Source organism: Pelodiscus sinensis, chromosome 3 (genome assembly GCF_052426305.1).
Source record: "Pelodiscus sinensis isolate ZL-2025 chromosome 3, ASM5242630v1, whole genome shotgun sequence".
NCBI lineage: Eukaryota > Metazoa > Chordata > Testudines > Trionychidae > Pelodiscus > Pelodiscus sinensis.
In genome coordinates, this window is record NC_143054.1 from 14,342,012 (window position 1) to 14,364,858 (window position 22,847).

A 22,847-nucleotide genomic window follows, 5' to 3' on the forward strand; every position below is an offset into this window, starting at 1 on the left:
ACACCTGGGCGAAATGGACTGACCCAACGCCACCTCCCTCCTCTCACCGAGTTGGCTTCGACGAATGCTCTTTTTTTAGGGAGGCCTACGGACGCCGCCGTGGCGGCGGGAAGGGTCACGTGACGAAGGAGCGCCTATGGCGGGGCAGCTCCCTTGGCGTGGCTGACCGGCCTCGTGCGGGACAGTTTGGGGTGGTCACGTGCCCCCCCCCCCCCCGCCACAGAGGAACGGCCGCCAGCGCGCGGCCGAGGCGGCGAGATGTGCTCCGTGCCCGGGATCCCCAGCCCCGGCACCACCGTCAGCCTGCGGGTCTCCTTCGTGGACGTGCACCCCGAGGTGCCGCTGGTGCGGCTGTGGGGCCTGCTGGGCGAGCGCCGGGAGGAGTATGCCCGGCTGCACCAGGACATCCAAGCCAAGGCCGGGCCCCGCCTGGGCGGCGCCCCGGGAGCCGTCTGGCCGGCGGCGGGGGCCGGGCTGTGCCCGGGGGACCTGTGCCTGGTGGAGGTGGGGGACCGTTGGCACCGCTGCCGGGTTGTGAGCCGCCAGGGCCAGCACTACCGAGTCTTCCTGCTGGACGAGGGGCGCACGGTGGCGGCCGGCGCCTATTACCTGGCCCGGGGCAGGGACGAGTTCTTCCACCTGCCCTCCGAGGTGCTGGGCTGCGTGCTGGCCGATCTGGTGCCGCCGGGAGCCGGAGCGGCCGCGACGGGCGGAGGGGAGCAGCCGGCCGCCGGCTGGACGGCGGGCGCCGTGGAGTTTCTCGGCTACCTACAGGCCAAGGAGGTGTCGGGGCTGGTGCGGGAGGTGCTGCTGCCGCAGCGCCTGGTGCTGCTCGAGCTGCCGTGGCTGCTGGCCCAGATGCACCACCTGGGCCTGGCCAACCAGGTCACCCCCAGCTGCTTCCGAGCCCTGCTCAAGCGTTGCCTGACCGCGTCCCGCCTGCACTGTCAGTCCAAAGCGGACCCCCCCGACTCTGCCTCAGCTCAGCACCACTCTGTTGCTACCGCTCCCCATCCCGGCCCGGCCCCCCTGGACTACTTCTACCCGCGGCTGCAGGTGGGGGTAACTGAGCCGGTGCTGGTGACCCAGATCTCTGACCCGCACCGCGTCTATTGCCAGCTGCAGAGCCTGTCCCAGGAGATCCAGCGCCTCTCGGACTCCTTGCACCAGATGTACGAGGCGGCGGCCGGGCGGGAGCAGGATCCGCTACCCAAACCGGGCTCCCCTTGCGCCGCACGCGGCATAGACGGCCGCTGGTATCGCGCGCTGTTGCTGGAGATCTTCCCCGGGGCGCAGGGTCGGCTGGTGGCCCAGGTGATCTGCGTGGACTACGGCAGGAAAGAATTCGTCACCGGGGCTAACCTGCGCCGCCTGCCGGTGGAGTGTTTCCGCATGCCGGTGGTGACCTACCCGTGCGCCCTGCAGGGCATCTCGGACGGGGGCTGCGGCTGGTCCCGGTCCCAGCTTAGCGGGCTCAAGGCGCTGCTGCTGGGGAAGGCGGTGAGCGCGCGCATCGAAGCTTACAGCCCCTTCGAGCACCTCTATTATGTGAACCTGTATGGGGAGAACGGCCTTAGCTTGAACTGCCTCTACGGCGTGCAGGCCAGCTGCCTGGCCCACAGCCTCCTGCAGGGAGCCGCGGAGGAGAAGCCGGAAGAGGAGGAGGACGCCGCCCCTGCTAAGAAGCCAGAGCCGCCGCCAGGCGTACTCCCTGCAACTGCGGCTCAGAGAGACCCGGCCGCTGCCCCGCTGCCGGTTGTACGGCTGAAGGTGGGAGTGTTCTACGATGCCCAGGTGTCCTTCCTCCGAGATCCGTCCGAGTTCTGGCTACGGCTCAAGGAGCACCAGCTGCCTTTCAACCAGATGATGCGGAACATGAGCGATTTCTACTCCCGAGCCCAGAAGCTGGACGGCATCGTCCTGGAGCCCCAGCCGGGATCCCTATGCTGCGCTAAGTGGAAGGAGAATGCTTACTATCGAGTCCTTATCACCAAAGTGCTGGGGAATGGGGTGAAAGTGCACCTGGTGGACAGAGGCAACACTGAGCTTGTGGACTGGTATGAGGTGAAGGAGCTGCTGCCTCAATTCAGGGAGCTGCCTGCTGTTGCTCTGAAGTGCTGTTTAGCAGATGTCTCTCCCCTGGGAGAAACTTGGAGTAAAGAGTCTGTGGCTCACTTTAGAAGGACTGTGAAGAGCAAAGAGCTGGTGATCCAGATGTTGGGCACACATGCTGGCAAGCATGTGATTGAAGTTCTTGACCACTCTCAAACAGGGGAGAAAAATATAAGCAAAATCCTGTCCCAAGCAGGCTATGCAAAATTCCATGGTGCTGAGATTCCAGAGACTCTTCAGAAGTTATCTGCTGAGCCTCTGGGGCAGGCTACCAATGAACCTGTTGGGGAGGAGGAGCTAGTGAGTTCAACAGCCAGGAAGAGGGGCATGCAACCCAAAACAATAAGAGACAATATAATGCTGATTCCCTCTGTGCCTTTAAGACCCAAAGCCCAGCCTACTGCAGAAACTTGCCATTTACTGAGTGACTCCACTCCTGCCGAGAGAAAAAATAACGGAAAGCTAAATCTGCCCTTCTCTCTTGCACAGAACTACTTGGAAATAAAACCAGGATTTCCTTATGAAGGTCAGCTGGAAGTTGGTTGTACAGTTCAGGTGGTAATATCTTATGTTGAAAGTCCTGGTTACTTCTGGTGTCAGTTGAGTGGAAACAATCAGGAACTTAAGACATTAATGGCTGAAATTCAGGATTATTGCAAGATTTCAGTTCAGCCATATTGTGGGCCAAGTCCATTGTGTTTAGCTAAGTATTCAGAGGATGAGAAATGGTACAGAGCTTTGATTATTAGTGGAGAGCATTCTGTAGAACAGGTAGAAGTAATATATGTTGACTATGGGAACAAGGAACTGGTTTCTGTAAAGAATCTCTGCTCAATTAGTTCAAATTTTCTGAAACTAAAGGCTCAGGCTTTCAGATGCAGCCTTTACAACTTAATCCAACCAAATGGTCAGGATCCTTTTGTTTGGGATGAAAAAGCAATCCTAGCTTTTCAGGAGTTTGTTGATGATGCAGCAAATCAATTGGAATTGAAATGTACAATATTTGCTCTAGCTGCCTTAAACAATAAGGAACTGTTTAATGTTGTGGACTTAATTACTCCTTTTCAGAGTGTGTGCCATTTCTTAACTGAGAAAGGGTTGGCGAGATCAGTACCACCTCAGAAACCTCTGGCATCTTCTGTTCAGCTACACTCTTACTACTATTCTACACATGACATCAAAATTGGAAGTGAAGAAGAGATTTATATAACACATATTGAGAACCCATGGAAATTTTACTGCCAACTTGCCAGAAGTGCAAATGTCCTAGAACAACTTACAGATAACATTAATCAATTAAGCAAAGTAGTGAACAGTTTAAAAACATCACAAAACTCTGGAAACCTATTTCTTACAAGGTATACTGACAATAATTGGTACAGGGGAGTAGTTTCGAAATCCAAGCCTAATAAGGAAGTCTTCTTTGTAGACTTTGGGAATATGCAAGTGGTAAAGAAAGAAGATTTGATTCCGATACCCAGTGATGCCTATGATATCTTGCTTTTGCCTATGCAAGCCATAAAATGTTCACTATCTGATATTTCTAATGTATCGAAAGAAGCGACTACATGGTTTGAAAAAGCTGTTTTGGTTAAGCCTTTAAAGATGATAGTGGTAGCAAAAGAATCTGATGGAAAACTGATAGTTGAACTGTATGATGGTAATATTCAAATTAATGCAAAAATGAAAGAAGGTTTAGGCTTACCAAGAGAGAGAGAGTCTAACAAATATGTAGAAAATGAAACTCTTCATTCTAAAAACATAAATGCTAAAGAAGTGAGGAATGAAAACAAGAGGCCATCAGCAGCACATATGGGAGAGTCTGAAATTAAAACTTGGCGATCTGAAATCCAAGGAGAAGAGTGCAATACCAAAACCAATTCTGTATGTAAGGATGTAAAATGTTTCCAACCTGCTGCAAAAAGAGAATTGCCAACCAAGTTTCTAGGCTCTGTGGAAAGATTTAACACTAACAAAGCTTTTCCCTCAGTAAGTACTCTCTTCGCTAAAAAAGTAGGTGAAAATAAATTGTTACCTTTAATAAACAAAGACACAAAGTCTGGTATTGTTAAACCTGCAACTATTAAAACTAGAAATGAAGGAGAAAACAGTACACTCTCTTCACTTAAAAGCATATGTGATCTGCCTCCAAAGAACATAGTGCCTGGTCTGAAAACTTTAGTATATGTTTCTCATGTAAATAACCCTTCAGATTTTTATATTCAGTTAGTAACTGATGAACCTCAACTTAACAGTATTTCAGAAGTATTAAACAAAACAGGAACAGAGGGTCTCAATCAACAGCAATTGCAAGTAGGCAACTTAATTTGCGCAGTTTTTTCAGAAGACCACTTACGGTATCGAGCTGTAATAAAAGAAAAACTATCTGACGAACGGATCAGTGTACAATATATAGATTATGGCAATACTTCTGTAGTTAATGTTTGTGAAATAAACAAACTGCTTGAAAAATACTCCTCAGTTCCAATTATGAGTATTCATTCCTCGCTGGCTGGAGTTCAGTGTAAACAGCTTACAGATTGGACACAGGAAGCAGTGAGTTACTTTTCAGAAAGAACAAGCGAAGTTCAAATAAACTGTGAATTTGTGGAGAAACTTGAGGACAAATGGGCAATACGTCTTTATGATGAGCAAGGTATGATAGCGGATTTAATTAATGAAACCTTTGCAATGAGAGAAGAATCTTGTGCAACAGAATCATTTCACAGAAGAAAGAGTGGTGCTGATGTGGCACATCTGTGTGAACCTCTGCCTTTTGATGAGAAAGGTAAAGCTTCTAATGTAGCTGACACTAAATCACTTTTCTGGAAGACTCCAGAGGTAGCTCAGACTGTAGAAACTTATGTCACTGTTGTAAAGGGTCCAGAAAACTTTTGGTGTCAAATGGCTAACCCAGAAAATATAAACTACTTAGAAAAAAACCTTCAGGAAACTGGAGAACTTGAAATAAGCAATGTGGATGACTTCAGATCAAATATTAGAAGTGGAGATATTTGCATAGCGAAGTATAGTGAGGATGGAAAATTTTATAGAGCAGAAGTTAGAAGCATGAAAGATAACAACCTAACTGTCAGACATGTGGATTATGGATCTGAAGAATGTATTGGTATAGAAATGATTAGACAAATTCCTGACCAACTCCTTACAATACCTATTCAAGCATTTCCATGCTGTCTGTTTGGATTTAATTTGCTAAAGGGTTCATGGAGTAGTGAAGCAAAAGACAAGTTCTATGATATGACTGGAGAATATTTACTAAAGGTCACAGTAATGGAAATACAAAAGGATAATTTTTCTGAAATTCCCTTATCTGTTGTGAAACTGGAATGTAATGGAAAAAACATTAATGAGGAGATGGAATGTTTTTGGAAGTATAACACAGATGCTGGTATGACTTTGACAAACATTCAGAATACTTTCAGTAGAAAGAATGACTGTCCAGAAACAGATCATGTTTTTCTTGAAAAAGCTGCTGCTTCTATTGGAGATGCTGAGGAAGAACATAATATTCTGCAGGATGCTTTGCTCTGTGCAGAACCATTTCACCTTAAAGACGATGGATGTCTAAATAATGCAGAAATCAAAGAACAAGTGGTTCTCAAAATTTCTAATGAGCATCAGACCGATTTTGAAATACTTAATGATGTAGAGAATCATTTATTGGAAAAAGAGAGTGATAGCAAAACCAAGATACATGTAGAACCAAAAATATCTGAACCTAAGTTATTTGCCAATGATGAAATAAGAGACTTATACCTTGAGCCATTTGAAACGCAGTTCTTAGAAAATAATAAAGTCAAAGCAGAAATGTTAGAATTATCACTTGAAGTAGAGTCTTTCCTAGGCGAAGAAAGAAAGCTGTTGGAACCACCATCTCAGATGCAGGATTCCCTGTATGAAAATGTGAATCTGTTGGAAATGGAGCAGTTACAAACACACACTTCACACGATGAACTAAAAAAGCTCATACTTGAGCTAGAATCACTTGAAGGGCACCCTTCCTTAGGTGACAAAGCAAAAGAAGTGCCAGAACGGGAGTCACTAGAAATACAGACTTTCTTGAATGATGAAACAAAGGAAGAATTGTCAGAATTGGAATCAGTTGAAGCACAGCTTTTGGGTGATGAAACAGGGGACTTAACAAACCTGAAATTGGTGGAAGTGTCTTCATTCAGTGATGGAGCAAATTGGTTGGAAAAAGGCTATATTTCAAGTGATGGCTCCATCTGTGGTGATGAAAAGGAGAAACTATTTGAACTAATACCCTGTGAGGTACAGATTTCCTTGGGTGAAGAAACTAAGGAGAGATTGGATTTGAACTTGCTTGAAGTTCATCAGATGACAGATGTACCAACTGAGTTGGAAGTGGAGTCAACCTTAGTAAGACCCTTACTTGCTAGTGGAGCTAGGAAGGAGTTGGAACCAGAGTCACATACAATACAGTCTTTGCTTATTGCTGAAAGAAAAAATGGATTGGAATTGGTGCCATCTGATGTGCAGGCTTTTCTGGGTAATGAAACAAGGAACAACATGTTGGAGTTGGAACCATCCACTTTAGAGCTTTCTGCAGATACTTCAGTTCAGCTTTCGTTTCCCAAAACTGACTTAAAGCAAATGTCTCCTTGCCCTGTAGAGCTGGGTGTTATAGGACAAGATGGCAGCAAAGGTGAAAAATTTAAGAAATGGCTAACTCTGCAAGAGAAGAGTTGTACAGAACAATTTAAACCAGACTTGTGTGATGTGTACAGAGAGTATAAAAACACTTTTGTGAGTGGGGAGTCCTTGAAGTCTAAACCCTCAGATAATGAAGAAGAAGAAATTGAAATAAGAGAAAAACAAGATGCAATTTTAGCTGGTTGTGGTGCAGGTATGTGCCTCTTTAAAATACTGTAGTCTCAAATTGTACAGCATACTAACACTTTTAAAAATCAGTAGTTCCAAATGCAAAATTTAGCTTAAATGTTTAAAAATACTTGACTTGAAGTGTGTGAGGGGTGTGTGTGGTGGTGGTGTTGTTGTTGTTGTTGTTTTTAAAGAATTGTAATGTAAAGTCTAGATCTTAAGCTAAGACTTGTGGGAAGGGGATGGGGAATGAAGACTGTGGTGAGGTAAGGTGCATAGAGAGTGCTGTAGTTTCCAAAAGAATACTATATGAACAGATTGTTTTATGTGGTCCATGAGAGAGTGTTCCACCCGTAAATCCTCTTACATTCTGGGATTTTTAGTAATGAACTGTAAATGTCTTGTGTTAAACTTATCCATTACTAACTTCTTAACAAATAGATTGGTTTCTTATATACAAATGGAGACATGAAAAGCAGCAGGCAGAAGCAGTTAAATTGACACTTTTTAATAAAGTCTAAATCTGTTACAGCAAACTTTGGTGAACTCTCAAATCTTGTAGAGCAAAGTGAGCATGCCTGCAGTCTAGAAGGGTTTGCTGTTGGCTCCAAATGTATGGTGTGGACAAGTCTGAAGTGGTGTGAGGCTCAGATTTTGGAGGTATCTGATGAAGGCACTAGGGTAAGTAAGACTTCAGAGCTCTTTTCTGTGTCTTTAAAAAAAAAAAAGATTTAATGTACATTAGAAATGCTCTGGTTGTCCCATGTGCATCCTACCTTCTCCAGATGTTTGAATTACTGGAGAGGTTCCAGTTAGAGATTAAAACACTTACAGCAGAACCTCACAATTACAAACTGATCAGCCAGCCACACAGTTCACTTGAACCAGAAGTACATAAGCAGCAGTAGCAGACCCAAAAAAAGAAGCAAATACAGTACAGTATTCTGATAAAAATGTAAACTTACAAAAAAAAGGATAGCAGCATTTTTATTCATAACATTGCAAAGTCATATGAAGTCAACATTCATTTGCAAAAGTTTGCAAGAACAACCACAGTGTGATTCAGAGTTAAGTGGGCTATGCCCACGAAAGCTCATGATACCATCTACATGTTTTGTTAGTCTATAAAGTGCTACCAGACCATTTGTTCTATTATTCCTGGGGTGAATAAAGTGAACTTATACTGGAGTTAGTGTTGTTAGCTGCTTCTGGATGTCTATAATACATAATTACAGGTGTCTCTTGTTTTGCTAGATAGAATTTATATTGAGTACTTGAGGAACCAATGTAAAGGTTTTCAAGAACTCCTAGTAAATCTTTTTAATCAATCAGTTTCACACATACAGAATGGGAAACGACTGCTTGCTGGAAAGGGTCCAGAGAAGAGCAACGAGAATGATTAAAGGTCTAGAGAACATGACCTGTGAGGGAAGGTTAAAGGAATTAGGTTTGTTTAGTTTAGAAAAGAGAAGATTGAGGGGGAACATGATAGCAGTTTTCAGGTATCTAAAAGGGTGTCATAAGGAGGAGGGAGAAAACTTGTTCATCTTGGCATCTGGGGATAGAACAAGAAGCAATGGGCTTAAACTGCAGCGGGGGAGGTTTAGGTTGGACATTAGGAAAAAGTTCCTAACTGTCAGGGTAGTCAAACACTGGAATAAATTGCCCAGGGAGGTTGTGGAATCTCCATCTGTGGAGGTATTTAAGAGTAGGTTAGATAAATGTCTATCAGGGATGGTCAGACAGTATTTGGTCTTACCATGAGGGCAGGGGACTGGACTGGATGACCTCTCGAGGTCCCTTCCAGTCCTAGTATTCTATGATTCTATGCTGTATAACTGGTAGTGCTTGCTATACGATGGTTAATATCTTATCTGTACAGGTTTTGAATCTGTCCAGTGGCAATGAGGAAGTAGTGAATCCTGAGAATGTTTGGAATGGTATTCCTGATGTGACTAAGAGTCCATATGAGGTACAGTGTTATTGCTCTTGGTAAATATTTGGGAAACCTAATAAAGATAAATCAAATGTCTGGAGTTTTGAGCTGTAAACTTTGTGTGACCATGAGGGTTGTTTAATATACTTAGAGAGACACACAGACCTTAATCTGGGAAATCTGAATGCTAAAGTTCATCAAACTGCTTGATACACTGTAGCTTCCTTTTAAAAACAACAACAACTGAAGAGTGGAGTAGAACTGGCTACCCCTCAGCAAGCTATTTTGATGAGGAATATTCTGGATTATGTGAAATCCAGTTCCAGGAAAAAAAGATGAAATCGAAAGTGAGTCGTCAAAATATTAAGCTGAAGAAATACCAGTAAGTGCAGAAAGCTGGTTATTGCTGTCAGATTTGGTAGTTCTGATTTATGCTATTCATGCATCAGTTCTGAAAATATTATGTTAACAAGGAACTTAAAGAAACAATGCATAAGGAGTAGTGTAAAATATTTAATAACTATTTAGTAATTTAAACTATCTTAAAGAAGTCCAGTATTTTTATGTTGCTTTGTGGACAGTGCTGTTGTGGCAAGACATATGTCCAGGAATTTAATATTAAATTATTCTAGAGTACTTCACAATAACCAGCATCTGTGACAAGGAAAGTGGAGGAATCAATTTTCAGCGTCTTCCTCCTGGTTTGAAAAAATAAGAGGGATACAAGCCAGTTCTAGTGGTCGACATGGGGAAAATAATTCACATATCTCAGTATGAACAAATACCTAAGTGTTTAGTGTAAAAATCAGTCTACTTTTAAATGAGATACAGGTACAAAAAGTCTTTTGGGGTAGTGCCTTTGTCCTTTTCAACAGAACTTGGTTTTGTTTCTACTTTAGACAGCGTTCCATGTGACGGATAACTTGCACTCCTTAGCAGCAGAGAACTTGGAGTTGAAAGGTAGTACTTGAATTTTACTTTCTAAACTTCATTTGACAGGAGAGTTCATTGTTAAATGGATAAGTACCTGTCGTCGTCTTAAAGTCTCTAAAAGCGTGATATTCTGGTCTCTCTCTACATAAAAAAAAATCTTTTTCTACCGGACGACAAAATGATGTCCGCACGTTCTCTGGCTGCAAAAGTCCCATCTGCAGGGATTGGTAACATATGGCTTCCAAGCCAAATATGGCTCTTCTGCAGCTCCAGCTAGGCCCCCCATTACTACCCCTGTAGCAGGGAGCCTGTGCTGGTGCTCTGGCCTTCCCCACCCCGCAAGATTGAAGCACCAGCGCTGGCTTCCTGCGGAGGCGGTGGTAGAAAGCCCCAAGGCTCCCTGCCAGATCTGGCTTGCAGGAAAGAAGCAGAGCCAGAAATGGCTCCGCACGCTGCTGCTTTCCTTCCCTTCTCCCCAGTAGCGCAGGGATGTGCTTCCTGGAGGTTTTTCCTGCTGCACCAGAATCTGGTCAATAGGAGCACTGGGAGGCAGTGCCTGAGGTACCATGTTGGGAGCTGCATGAAAGCAAGAAGTGCCCCCTTCCCCTCATGCCAAGATCCTGTACCCCCCAGTCCTCCCACCCTCCTTCCACCAAAACCCCACTCCCCCCAGCCTGCTCACTCATACCCCTCCAAGCCAAGACCTTTCCACCCCCTCCTCACACATCCTCCACTGAGACCCCCACACTTCCAGCCTGCTCCTCCACCCTCCCTCCTGGCCAGACTTTGCACCCCCATCCCTATCCCACTCACTGACAGCCCTGTTCTGCACTCTTAACCCCTCATTTTGGCCCCACCCCAAAGCCTAGGAGGACCCACAAAATTCACTAACTCTGGAATCCCAAAAGAGTCAGTCTGGCCTGAGGCCTTGAACCATAGTCCTCCCTGTCCCTTCCCCCACCATGGTGTTGGAGTACCTGGGGAGTGAGCTGTTTCAACTGGGAATCAATGAGAATTGGGGGTTGTTTGGAGGGGGTTGGCGAGCGTAGCAGCCAGGAGGAATGGAGGGTTGGAGAGTGTAGCAGCCAGATGGAGTGCAGCCCCCTAGTATACTATAAACAGAATAACTTATAGCTGTGAAATGTAGTTGAACTAACTGGCAATTGTTAGGGATGTGAATAAGCCTCACCCTGAGCAGACCCTGCTTGTGGGACAAACAGGTGGTGCAGCTCCTGCCTGCAGCAGGAGGAGGCCCCTCCAGCCCAGCAGCAGGCAGGTGAGGGCTGTTCCAGCAGAACTGGAGCCTCTCCCTTCTCCACTTCAATTGGTTAACGGTTAAACAATACGGTTAACCATTTTACCAATTAAATGAGATTTTACGTCCCTATTACTTGTGGAAGAATTTTGGGGTCGTTCTTCAGTAGCAGGTAAAACACTGGTAGTAACATTGCAAGCTTCCCCACATTGCCTTGTCTAGAAAGACCATCCCCTAAGGGAAAATAAGTTATAGTTTCATGCCTGGTCAAATCCTTGTCCTTTATGCTTAAGGTGCCAAATGTGGTAACTGTGCAGTAGCTTATATCTTGGATACTTGTCCATTTGGAGAATTGAACCATGATTACCAAATCTGGCCTTGTAGGGCCCCCAAATCTTTGTAAAGTGGTAATGACTGTCACATGGAAGTTTTGTATCCATCACTGATCACCTGAAGCATATGGTGCCTTTTCAGGTCTTCTCTTATTTTTGTTCTTTCTTACAAAAAATACAAGAAACCTCATGGCTACGTCTAGATTGCATCCCTTTTTCGTAAAAGGGATGCAAATTAGACGTATCGCAATTGCTAATGAAGCAGGGATTTAAATCTCCCCTGCTTCATTAGCATAAAAATGGCTGCCGCTTTTTTCCGGCACAGAGCTTTGCTGGAAAAAAGCGCCAGTCTAGACGTGGATCTTGCGGAAAATAAAGCCTTTTCCGAAAGATCCCTTATTTTAAGAGGGATAAGAGATCTTTCGGAAAAGGCTTTATTTTCCGCAAGATCCACGTCTAGACTGGCGCTTTTTTCCGGCAAAGCTCGTGCCAGAAAAAAGCGGCAGCCATTTTTATGCTAATGAAGCAGGGGAGATTTAAATCCCTGCTTCATTAGCAATTGCGATACGTCTAATTTGCATCCCTTTTACGAAAAAGGGATGCAATCTAGACATAGCCCATATGTTTTTGTTTTTTCTCTGAAATGAAGGGGTTTAACTTAGGATTTTGTAGTAAAGGAGACTGTTGTCTGTAAGGTCCTGCATTATTTGTTGCAGAAGTTGAAAGGAGGGTAATGAATGATGCAGCACCTTGCAGGGAGAGAAAGTCGGTCTGGGGATCAGGGAAATAGAATGTTATCCTGGATAACTGGATTCTGTCCTTGACTGTGCAAGTAGTGTTCCCATGATGCTGGTATTGTTCTAATATGCTCTTAAACTTTCAACAGGCAATTGCTGATTCTGTTCCTTGTTTTCTGGCTGCCCAAACTGAGGCCCTGGTTTCTGATGTGTTGAGCATTCACATCTGCTGATATCAATGGGAGCTGGCTTTTAACTTGTAGAGGGCTGTATAATGCTAAGTACTCGGAAAAATCAAACCCTAGGCATCTCCGTGTACCCAAAATTAGGTGATACCTTTGGCCTTATTCTGTCTCAACTTCCCACATGTAAACTTGGGATATAGTATTCCCAAAGGATGCCAAAGAGGAATAAATAATCCTCTCTTCAGAGCAAGCCTGAATAATGTGTGGTATATAAGGTCTAACCAGACAATGAAAATAAAGCAAAATATTGAGCGCCATCCATCCTGGCAAAGACTGAAGTAAGGCTTCTGTAGATACAATAGTATGTAATTGTGTAATCAGACTGTGCATACATAAGTGCACATGTAAGCTTCATATTGTCATTTCCTAACTCTTGAGTTTGTAACTGCAATGTTCTATTAACAGTCTTTCTGTGTTTATAAAAAAGCCTGTGCACATGCGTATGACAGAGCTCAAATTGGAATATCTTAGACACGTGTATATAAGTCTGCAAATGGTGGCCTGCTCAGTTTCACTCAATCCTGTTAATGACTTTTTTTACTGATGTAACTTCAGAAAACTGAAGGAGATACTGTTTCGGTGGCTGGATCAGTTTGTATCTGAATGTCAGATACAAACTGTACATTTAATGAAATCAGTGTTTTATTGATGTAAAACAGTATCTGAAACTACATTTTAAAGTACCTACTGTGACTGTCATGTTTCACCTGCAGGTGGATGGGTTATCTCTTAAACTGAAGATACAACCCAAAACTGGCGATTTGTCTTGTAAACATTGCATACGTGTGTCCATGTAAATCATTTCACCTTTGAGTAAAGTTTCATTTGTCATAATTGATAGTTATTCATTGTACACAATGATCTTTCAAATGAGTACTATTTGGGCTAAACTTATACAAGACTATAAAGTAGATAGTGTTGGCCTGAAATTGTACTACAGTTTTTCAGTTTCTAAAAAAAATACAGATCACACTCTTTTTAGTGACTATTATTGTGTAAGTGTGTTTGGATCTTCATGGTCCTATTTTTTATGTCTGTCTTTCTCTCCTCTTTTTCTAGAAAAAAGGGCTAATTGTGGCTCAGATGTAATGGATGATCCGTATATGTTGTCCTGCAATCCTGAAAATGCCACCGAGTAAGGCTTCTAGTTAACTAGAGCCATGCTGGAGAAGCAAAGTCTTATGAACATGTACTTTCTCAAGACTCTGGTATTACTGAATTATACATTTGTAGAAGTACTTCGAGCATGGTTTTCAAGCAGCTGAGCAAGTAATGTCTAACTTATATGCTGTATTTCTGTAATAGCTCTTCACACTTGTAAGACTACAAAATGCCTATATGGAATATAAAGGAAAATGTTTTGATAGTGCTGGCATCTAACTTCTTAAGCTTGCACTGCCTTCATTTGAGTGAGAATTTGAGCCGCCCTTGACTGGTGGAGTTTCAGCTATTGAAATATTTTAGACTGTTGTACAAATAGTTGTAATAACTAGATTGTTAAACTTGTTTTGCATATGTAGATTGCTGAAGCTCTATAGTTCTATTGGAACTATACTTGATTTAAGTTTTTTGGATTTGCTTAAATGAAGGTTACTTGGATGTATGCCAGCTACTGTACATTATGCAATACTTCTTTCTGGTAAGCACTGAAAATATTTCTCTGTTAGAATAGATTTCCTAAAAGAATGAGGATATTTTGCGCCCGTTACTGTGAATGTTTACCATAAGAGGAAAACAATATTTACTTCAGTTTGCACTTATATTACTATACAAACAGTGAAACAAGCTGGAATAAAGCTGGTGCATTGTTATCTGGTCTTGATCTTTCCGACTTCTCCATTAATTTTTTTTTGGTGTATAAAGGGATACTGCCTTTATAATTGACTACAATCTGTTGGCTGAAAGGGCTTGTTAAAAATAGGACCAATCAATACAGAGCATTCCAGGAATATTAAAGATAAAGGCATAAGGATAACCATACTGGGTCAGATCAATGGGTCCAGCTATACTCCTGGGACAATGCTGTGCCACTGCATGCTCCCAGCATTCAAGTCTCCTACAGATTTCTTTGCTTCCCCATAGAAATTGGTGGGGAAGCAAAGGAAAGCTGCTAGAGTGGTCGTGTGATCCTCCTCAACAGTGCTGGCATGATTCAGGAACCTGAAGCAGTTGGCAGACAGGTAAATCAATGTGAAGGAGGGCCTGGGTGCACTCTAGCCAGTGGCTTAGTTGCTTGTGCTGGCTGGGTTGAGGAAGGATGAACATTCTCCTCCCTTACCTTGCCCTGGCCATGCTTTGAGAGACCTATCCCCAGCAGCCTCCCCTGGCTGTAGAAAGCTCAACACATATCTGTGGCTTCTTGCCCACTCACTGATCCCTCATGCATCCAGACTACCCCATACCTAGAATTTCCCTGCAGATTCTCCTGCACCCAAATCTCTACCTCACTGAGCCTTGGCTCCTGCATCCAGAGCTCTCCTACACCGGAACCCCTCTTCTTCTCCCCCTACTGAACCCAACACCTAGATCCTGCTATCAAGCTCCTCCCCTGGGTATCCAGATCCCCACTCTTTGCAGTTAGACCTGAACCCCTTGAACCCAGATTCCTGCCCCACTGAGCTCAACCAGCTGCATGTGGACCTCCACTGTATTGTCTCCCCCATTACCTGAACCCCTGGTAGAGTCCAATTTCCCCTCTCACCTGGTACCTTCAGCAAACCTCTGTGTATCCAGATCCCCCATCAAGTCACCCACACCTAGATTACCTCTCAGAGAACCCTCTCACGCTACACCTGGATCTCCTCACATTAAGTCCCTCCACAGTTGGCTGCTGCTAGGCTGAGACTTCTTGTTCCACATCTGGGCCAGGGGTGGGCATGGTAGAAAACTGTCCTTCTTGCTTATTATCTTGGTGCACCTAGAATCTTTGTAGGGCAGAATTGGCCTCTGCAGTGTCAGAGTTGGGTGAAATCTGGCCAAGTATAGGTGGGGATGTGAGGGATTACTGCAGGGTGATCTTCCACCTCAGTCTACTGGCTGCACAATACTCCCCACTGTCATGCTGGAACTTCTGGTGTGTTTATTGACAGATAAGATATACTGAATCTTAAAATATTGTGCATAGAATTCCCTTGGGAGTATGTCTAGTCCCAGGGGTGAAAGTAACTTACAGTTTCTTACAGGTACTGTCCTATTGTAAATTAGCCCCCTGCCAGCTCTTTAAATAGCTCACTGCTGGCTTTTGCCACAGCTCAGCCAGCTCTTGTCGGAGCTGTGCACCAGGTTGCACCCGCTTACTTTCACCTCTGTCTAGCCCAGTATCCTCTTCCAACAATGGCTGGAGCCAGATGCTGCAGAGGAAACAACAGAACAGTCCCATTATTTAGTTTCATTATCTGGTGCTGTTCTGAATGTTTGCAAACATAACAAATGTGTATGCAAAAGTTCTGACTTGCTTGTTCTTACTTTACAAGTGGTAACACACCTTTAAATAGAACTGTAAGCACAGCGAGTGAAATCTTTTTCTGATGCATGTGTGGAAATTGGCATGGAGCAGAGCAAGTTTCATTAGATATTACCATTTTCTCTTGGAGGCAAAAGAACGCTGCCGTGGGATGAGTAGTATATGGGAATGCACACAAAGTTGGGTAAGATTATGGCACAACAAATTTTTCAGCTTAATTGTGTGAGAGATTCTCAATGAAGCTGTAGGATTTTTCCCTATGCTTGTGGTTTAGGAACACAAGTAACCTAAGTCCCACCAATAGTCAATAAGACTTAAGCACTATGGAAAATGCCACTTTGAAAAAAAGTTTTTTTTTTTTAAATCTCTTTGGTAACAAGAATTATTCTGCAGTATGTTAGTAAATTCACAAAAAATAAGCCTGGAGGAGAGTGGTTTTAATAAAAAATACTGCTACATGTACTATAAAAATTAGAGTATCTTACAAGTGCAAATTCTGGTTATTACAAAATTAAATGCGTGTTGCACTTTTTTTCTATAAAACACTTTGAATCAAATTAACTATGGTTAAATGTAGGTAATATTTTGCAAGGTTTATTTTTAAGATTGGGAGTCTTTTGTAAAACTCTTCTTGAGAGTTGACTTCATTTTGCTCCACCTGTAGACAAGTCCAGCTGGGAGGACCATGGCTTTGTCCATCAGTTTCTCCATATTTATAGCTACCTAGGCCGATTACAGCTCTGATCTTCAGAAGATGTTCAGCTACTTCTAAATGGTGTCTCAGATGTAGACAACTACATAATTAACCGATGAGCCTGGGCTTATCGGTTAATCCTGTCGATGACATGCATTCCGCCTCCCCCTTGCTGCCTCTGTATCAGAGGCAGCAAAGAGGAGGGCAGCGGGAGCCAGCTGCCTTCCCCACCCCGTACTGCTGTCCCTGAAAGAGAGGCAGCACTGCAGAGGGCGAGAGGGGCAGGTGCAAGCCGATACAGGAGGTGGCATTTAGGTGGCTCTCCATGTGCGCTGGCTCCATGTACCCACCTACCCCCCCTTCTTTGCTACGGAGGCACCGGGGTGGAGTGTGGGGAGCAGGCAGGAGCCAGTGCTGGGAGAGCCAGCTTAAAAGCTGGCTCCCCGCCCCAGCACTGGCTTTGGAGTCACTTGTGCTGCATGGCCCGCCCCCCTTTCCCCGGGGCTGCTGCCTCTTTGAGAGGCAGCAGTGTGGGGAGGGCAGGGGAGACTGCCGTGAAGCAGCCTCTGTCCATAGTGAGCCTGGGCTCTCCATGGACCAGTACTGTTCCATGGCAGCACCCTGTTCACGGGGATGGGTCCAAGCTCACCAGGCTGCAGTAGCCTCTGTCTGTAGGGAGCTTGGACTCTTCGCTGACAGGCTACTGTGCCACTGTATCAGAGGCAGTGGAGTAGCAGGTAAAGCTGGTCTGCACGGGAAACTGGTTTTTAAACCGGCTCTCCTCATGGACTGGCTCCTGCCTGCTACCTCACACTGTTGCCCTTGATTGACAGCAACACGAGGTGGTAAAGAGCTCCCTGGAAGTGGGGTTGGGAGTGCGCTGGCTGCTTTTCCTGCCCCCAGGCACTATTGAATAGTTGTGTAACTGCTAAAATTTGATACAGTTACACAACTATTCAATTACACGCTATTTAACATCCCTGCTCTCAGGTGTTCCCTCTGGCTACTCTCTCTCACCTGGACATGGTATAGAGAAGGCCTGGGCAAAATATGGCCCATGGGCTGGATCCAGTCTGACAAGCCACCAGATCTGGCCCACAGATACTGTGGGGAGCCCCAGGCAGGTTCCCCGCTTGCTTCTCCCTACCTGCACGCCACTCAGAAAAGCGGCTGTGGGGCGGTTTCTCTTTTTAAAAACTGAGCCCTGAGGTGGGGAGGCTTCAGGTGTAGTCCCCTCGCCCAGCCCAACCCTATTTGCTGGTTTCTGGTCAGAAACTGGCCCATGGGAGCTGCCTGTTTGAATAACAGGCAGCCATGGAGCACCAGGCCCTCTCCCCTCCTGGACTCGTAGTTATTCACAAAGCACATGGCTGCTACCTGGGACGGGACAGGCAGGGAGCCTGCTTCAGAAATGTGCTGGGCTTCTGGTCAGGAGTCCCCCAGAATCTCTCCGTTCCCCAACCCTCTGCCCCCCTCGTGTATCCCCCCTGCCCCACTTCTGTACCCATATCCCCTCCCAGATACAGCACTCCAGTCCCCTCCTGCCCTAGGTCACAACCCAACCCCCTGCACCTCAGTCCAGTGCCCCAGGTCACAACCACCTCCTTCACCCAAACTCCCTCCTGCACCCAACCTCCATCCCAGACCCCACATCTCCTCCATTGATATCAGCCTTCAATCACTTTCCAAATTCTTGGAGTGGGTCCCTGTCAATTATTGCCCACCCCTGACATAGGGCAAGACTGGTAACAGCATAAGTCTGTGTCACATCTCACCTGCTAGCTATGAGAATGTGTAGACTTAGCTTTAGGCAATCAGTTTTGTCAGTTGGGGGTGTGAAAAAACCACCTACCTGAGTGACACAAGTTTCAGCAACAAAAGTGCTGTGGACAGTGATGTCAGGAGGAGAAATTCTCCTGTGGACTGAGCTAATGCTGTGCGTTGGGGAATGGCTTAATTATGCTTGCAGATGAGCTCTCTGCTGCTGGTGAAGAGGGGGTACATGAGAAACCTTACAACAGCCAGCTGTAGCAGTACTGCTGTAAGTTCCATAGTGTGAACATAGTTTTGTTCTCATAGTTGCAATAGCCTAGGCATACTATCCCCCAATGCTTGTTAGAGAAGATGGAAGGGAAAGGGCAGTGGCTGATCCTGCAGGTGTTATCGCAGCTGTAGCATTCTAAGTATATCAACCTAATGGGTAATGACTAGGAAGTACGTGTCAATTACTTGTGCTAAATGGAAAGGTGGGAGTGAGGGGAAGGTGGTAATGCCCTGGGTAGAACTGTGAATAAACCATCTCTATTAGGTAGTAATGTGTCTGGGGAATGCATGTGCATACATGAAGCTTGGTATTCTTAAAATTGAAATTTTATAACAGCATAGGGGTTAATGGCCTGCCCTAGGCCAAAGCACAGGTTCTCTATTGGGGGGGGGGGGGACTGTCCCCTATCTGTGTGGCAGACTGGTAGGGTTGCCAGGTGTCTGGTTTTCTACCGGATAGTCTGGTATTTGCACCCTCTGTACTATAGAAAAATTCAGAAAATACCGGCCATATGCAATGTCTGGTATTTTCTGAATTTCCCGCTGGGCGCCAGATGGAAGTCTGGCGGAGGTAGGGGAGTGACTGGGAGGCGGGGCCGCGATTGGCACTAGGAGCTCTGTGGTCACGTGCAAAAGCCAGGCAGGGCGGGGGCAGTGGCTGGGACTCCCAGCCACTCCCCCCACCTGGCTTCTGCACACAACCAGTGGCTCCCAGCGTCAATCATGGCCCCACCTCCCAGCTGGGAGCCTCTGGTTGCATGCAGAAGCCGGGCAGGGGGAGCGACTCCCAGCCACTCCCCTTGTCTCTGCCCGGCTTCTACTAGCAACTAGAGGGAGTGCCTGCTGGGGGTGCAGCCTGTTGGACTCCGGCTGCGGCCAATGGCTGCATGCCTCCCCCCCCGCCCTGCTTCCTGCCCCCCTTCCTTTGCCCCCCCTCCCGTTCAGCCCGCCCCCCCCTGGCTCCCGATCCCCCCACCAGCCCCGCCTCCTGCCCAGCCCCACCCCCTCCCAGCCGGTCCCTCCCCCCTGTCTACGATCAAGTGTGTCCGGTATTTTGAGGGGTTTACTTGGTAACCCTAGAGACTGGTCTTAAAGTTCTCTTCCTCTTAACTGCTAATGAATCTGTGAAAGTTCAGTTGACTTTTGCCAGAATAGTGACCACATTATGATCCCATGAGGGGGAGGTGTTTATTTTGGAAGAGTTAAAAAGGAGAGCTCCTGCATTCTAACAGGCTCAAAATGACCGTGTGTGGGAAAGGCAGCACAATTTTAAGTTGGAGATAATGTCGCTTAACAATTAATTTTTCTAGTTACCTTTGTGCAGCAAATTCCAGTTCAAGAGCCTGTTAATGGTTAAAAACATAGATTTGTATTGGAATGGCATACACCATGTTAGAAATCTGCAACTTGCCCAGAAACTAGGCTACAGTTTTCTTATAATATGTTAAAAAGCATCCTTAATAATTTTGCATGTCACATATTGAGATGGCTGTTGAAGATAAAGACAAAACAGTTACTCTTACGGATGAAGGCTATGCTGCCTGAAGAGTTCAGTTTTCTCTCCAGTATCAATCTCATTCCTAACTGATGATTATAAAGCAGGCAAAAGCTGTATGGCAAAGGTGCACAAGTCCCATTGATTTTTAAGGGACTTGTGCTTCGATGTCTTGTGTGCTTTGGAGAATCCTACCCAAGTGCTCTGTGCTTTCATTGTCTGTCAGAGGGAAAACATTTCAGTTAATTTGTGTAGTTTTAGTTCGCTAAAGCATGGTAGGAATACTTAAGCATGTGCAATGTGGTTTCTAAAACACAATCAGTTATTAAAGTATGTAACGACTAAAAATACGATATATAGCACCTACAAGACTATTTGGATTGAATGTTAGGAGGCAGGAGTGTGATTCAAGTCCCTAGATACTAATCTGTCCTTGTACTTTTGGTTCTGGGTCAAATCCAAAACTACAGTGAGCCTTCTTTCAGTCTGCAGCTCAGATGGAACTGAACCTTCACAAGAAGTGACAACTTATAGAAATCTTGAAAGAATTCTCTCAAGAACGAACTGCTCTGAAGAGGCTTCCAGTGTTGCTGGCAGCTAATGGAAGTGGATTTTACAAAATATCTCCTTTTGAGATCAAAATCTTAAACTGAATTGGGGCTTCCTATTTGATGTTCTTGAAGTCCAGCTAGCATAGGCCTAGTAATTAAAAACAAATGAGTATTTATGTAGCACTCTAAAGCTGGAGAGCTCAGAGCACCCAATAATGCTTGTTGGGTATCTTCATGTTAAAGATGGAGATGCTGAAGAGCAGAGAGGTTAACCATTTTGTGCAAGCTCTTGCCAGAACGAAAGTCTCTTGCTGTAAATGCTGATCAACATTGCTTCTTTCCTAACTTAGAGCTAGATATCCATATTATAGCTGTTTTAATGTTTAATTGTTAGAAAAAGTTATTGCAGTATTTTAAAGAGTAAGTTTATAGGCTGGTATGAATTTAAACTCTAAGCTTTTATCAGTTGTGCATTGAGAACGCCTAATAGTCACCTGTCTTCATAAGGGGGGAAAAAACCCAAAACAATGTAGTTGTGGGAAGTACTGGCCAGCAGTTACTGTCTTCTAAGTAACAGCTTGTTGAAAACTTCAGGAATGTTTTAGTATACATCGTATTATCAGTTTCTTCATTCTAGTGATTCAGGCTGAGTTGAGGGTAGATTAATGTTGGTGCCACGAATGACATTATTTCCTTCGCCATCTACAAGAGTGTCCCACTGATTAAAGTCTTTCTCCAGACCTGTGAAATGCAGGAGCAAAACAAACGTGATTAAAGTAACTACTGTCTAAAGGAGTCAAATGCACAAGCTAGTTACTTCCCAGTTTCATCTCTTAAATTGAACTGGTTGGTTTGGAAGAAGTAAGAACAAAATAAAGTCTGAAGTGTGGAGATGTTTAACTATTTACACTTCTCTTGAATTAAGAATGAACAAAATGGAAAAATATTAAATGTTCCTAGCTTGAGGCACTTGAATCTGATCTTGAAGTTGGGAGAAACTTTTTCCCTCAAGGCTTATAACCAGACTATAAAAATTCAATTATTAAAGAATTAACACATTGTCATCAAGAAGCAGGTCAGATTCTCATTTTAATTTTTATCCTCAAGAAAACAGTGATTTAGTACGAGGGGCTGCATAAAAATAAAGAATTGATTAACACTTACTCATATGGGACTTGAGTCTTTTAAACAAAACTACTTTTTAAATGTTGCTACTTACCTAAATGTTTCTGCAAGAAGGCTAAAGAAGCTTTGTTGCTAATATCTATAGCTATGTTTGGGTCTATATCTCCCTGTAATTTGAAAATCTTTCCAACAAAGGTACCAGCCAGGAAAGTAAAATCTGGAAAACTCTGATGTACTGATCCCCTGTAAATAGAAAAGAGAGTTTTAAATAAATTAATAGGAAGGCAGTTTTGAAATGAAGGTAATGCATGTAAATCAAGTCTTTTGCAAAGGTAATAATAGATTATATACTTAATTGTGTTAGGAGACTTGCATTCCCCTATTGTTATTGCTACCTCAGGGCTTGTCTATATTCTGTTATTAGGAATAGCTATTGTGTGATTAAATTTAAATCTTTCCTTAATCTGAATAACTTTAAAGTTAAGAAGAATCCTAAGGATCAGTTCTGCCTTGAGGAATGTCTACATGACCAGCCTTGAAATCAAGGACAGCACGTGTGTACAAATCTGAGATCCTTAGAGTTGCAGTAGTGCTTTGCCCCTAAAAGTTCTTGCCCAGTTGGTTGGGGTGTATTCATTGGATCTACTACCCACATGCTCCAAATGCCCTTGAAGGATCCTTTAAACTGTTCATAGTCATAGATAAGATTCCTAGGTCAGAAGGGATCATGTGATCATCCAATCTGTCCTCCTGTATTACACAGCCCTTAGAACTTTCCCCCAGCAATTCCCAGAGCATATCTTGTAGAAAAAAATCCAATCTTGATTTTAAATGCTAGTGATGGAGCATCCATGACCCTTAGTAAATTATTACAATAGTTAATTACCTCTGTTAAAAATTTGTGCTCTATTCCCAGTCCAAATTTGTCTAGGTTCAACTTCAAGGCACTGAATCATACTGTACCTTTCTCTGCTGGATTGATGATCCATTTTATCACTTTTGTTCCATGTGTAGATACTTATAGACTGGGATCAAGTTGCTTCTTAACTTTTGTTAAACTAAA

The 22,847-nt window shown here is 44.4% G+C and overlaps 2 protein-coding genes across 3 annotated transcripts in view; one reads left to right on the forward strand and one right to left on the reverse strand.

Moving 5' to 3' along the window:
- The first annotated feature begins 82 nt into the window (after nucleotides 1–82).
- TDRD6 (tudor domain containing 6) lies at nucleotides 83–13,610 on the forward strand. The gene is made up of 5 exons (XM_025183400.3): nucleotides 83–7,000; nucleotides 7,508–7,656; nucleotides 8,858–8,947; nucleotides 9,811–9,871; nucleotides 13,473–13,610. The coding sequence occupies exons 1-5, from the start codon at nucleotides 259–261 to the stop codon at nucleotides 13,550–13,552; spliced, it is 7,122 nt and encodes a 2,373-aa protein (XP_025039185.3). The 5' UTR covers nucleotides 83–258; the 3' UTR covers nucleotides 13,553–13,610.
- Nucleotides 13,611–19,787: 6,177 nt separating this feature from the next.
- The window catches only part of PLA2G7 (phospholipase A2 group VII), a 30,093-nt gene continuing 27,033 nt past the window's right edge, over nucleotides 19,788–22,847 (reverse strand). For both annotated transcript variants that reach the window (XM_006120680.5, XM_006120679.5), the window contains 2 exons: nucleotides 21,879–22,027; nucleotides 19,788–21,400 (listed from right to left, as the gene is read on the reverse strand). In XM_006120680.5, coding sequence (XP_006120742.1) covers nucleotides 21,288–21,400; nucleotides 21,879–22,027 — 262 coding nt within the window. In that variant the 3' untranslated portion in view covers nucleotides 19,788–21,287. The remainder of the gene's footprint in view (nucleotides 21,401–21,878; nucleotides 22,028–22,847) is intronic.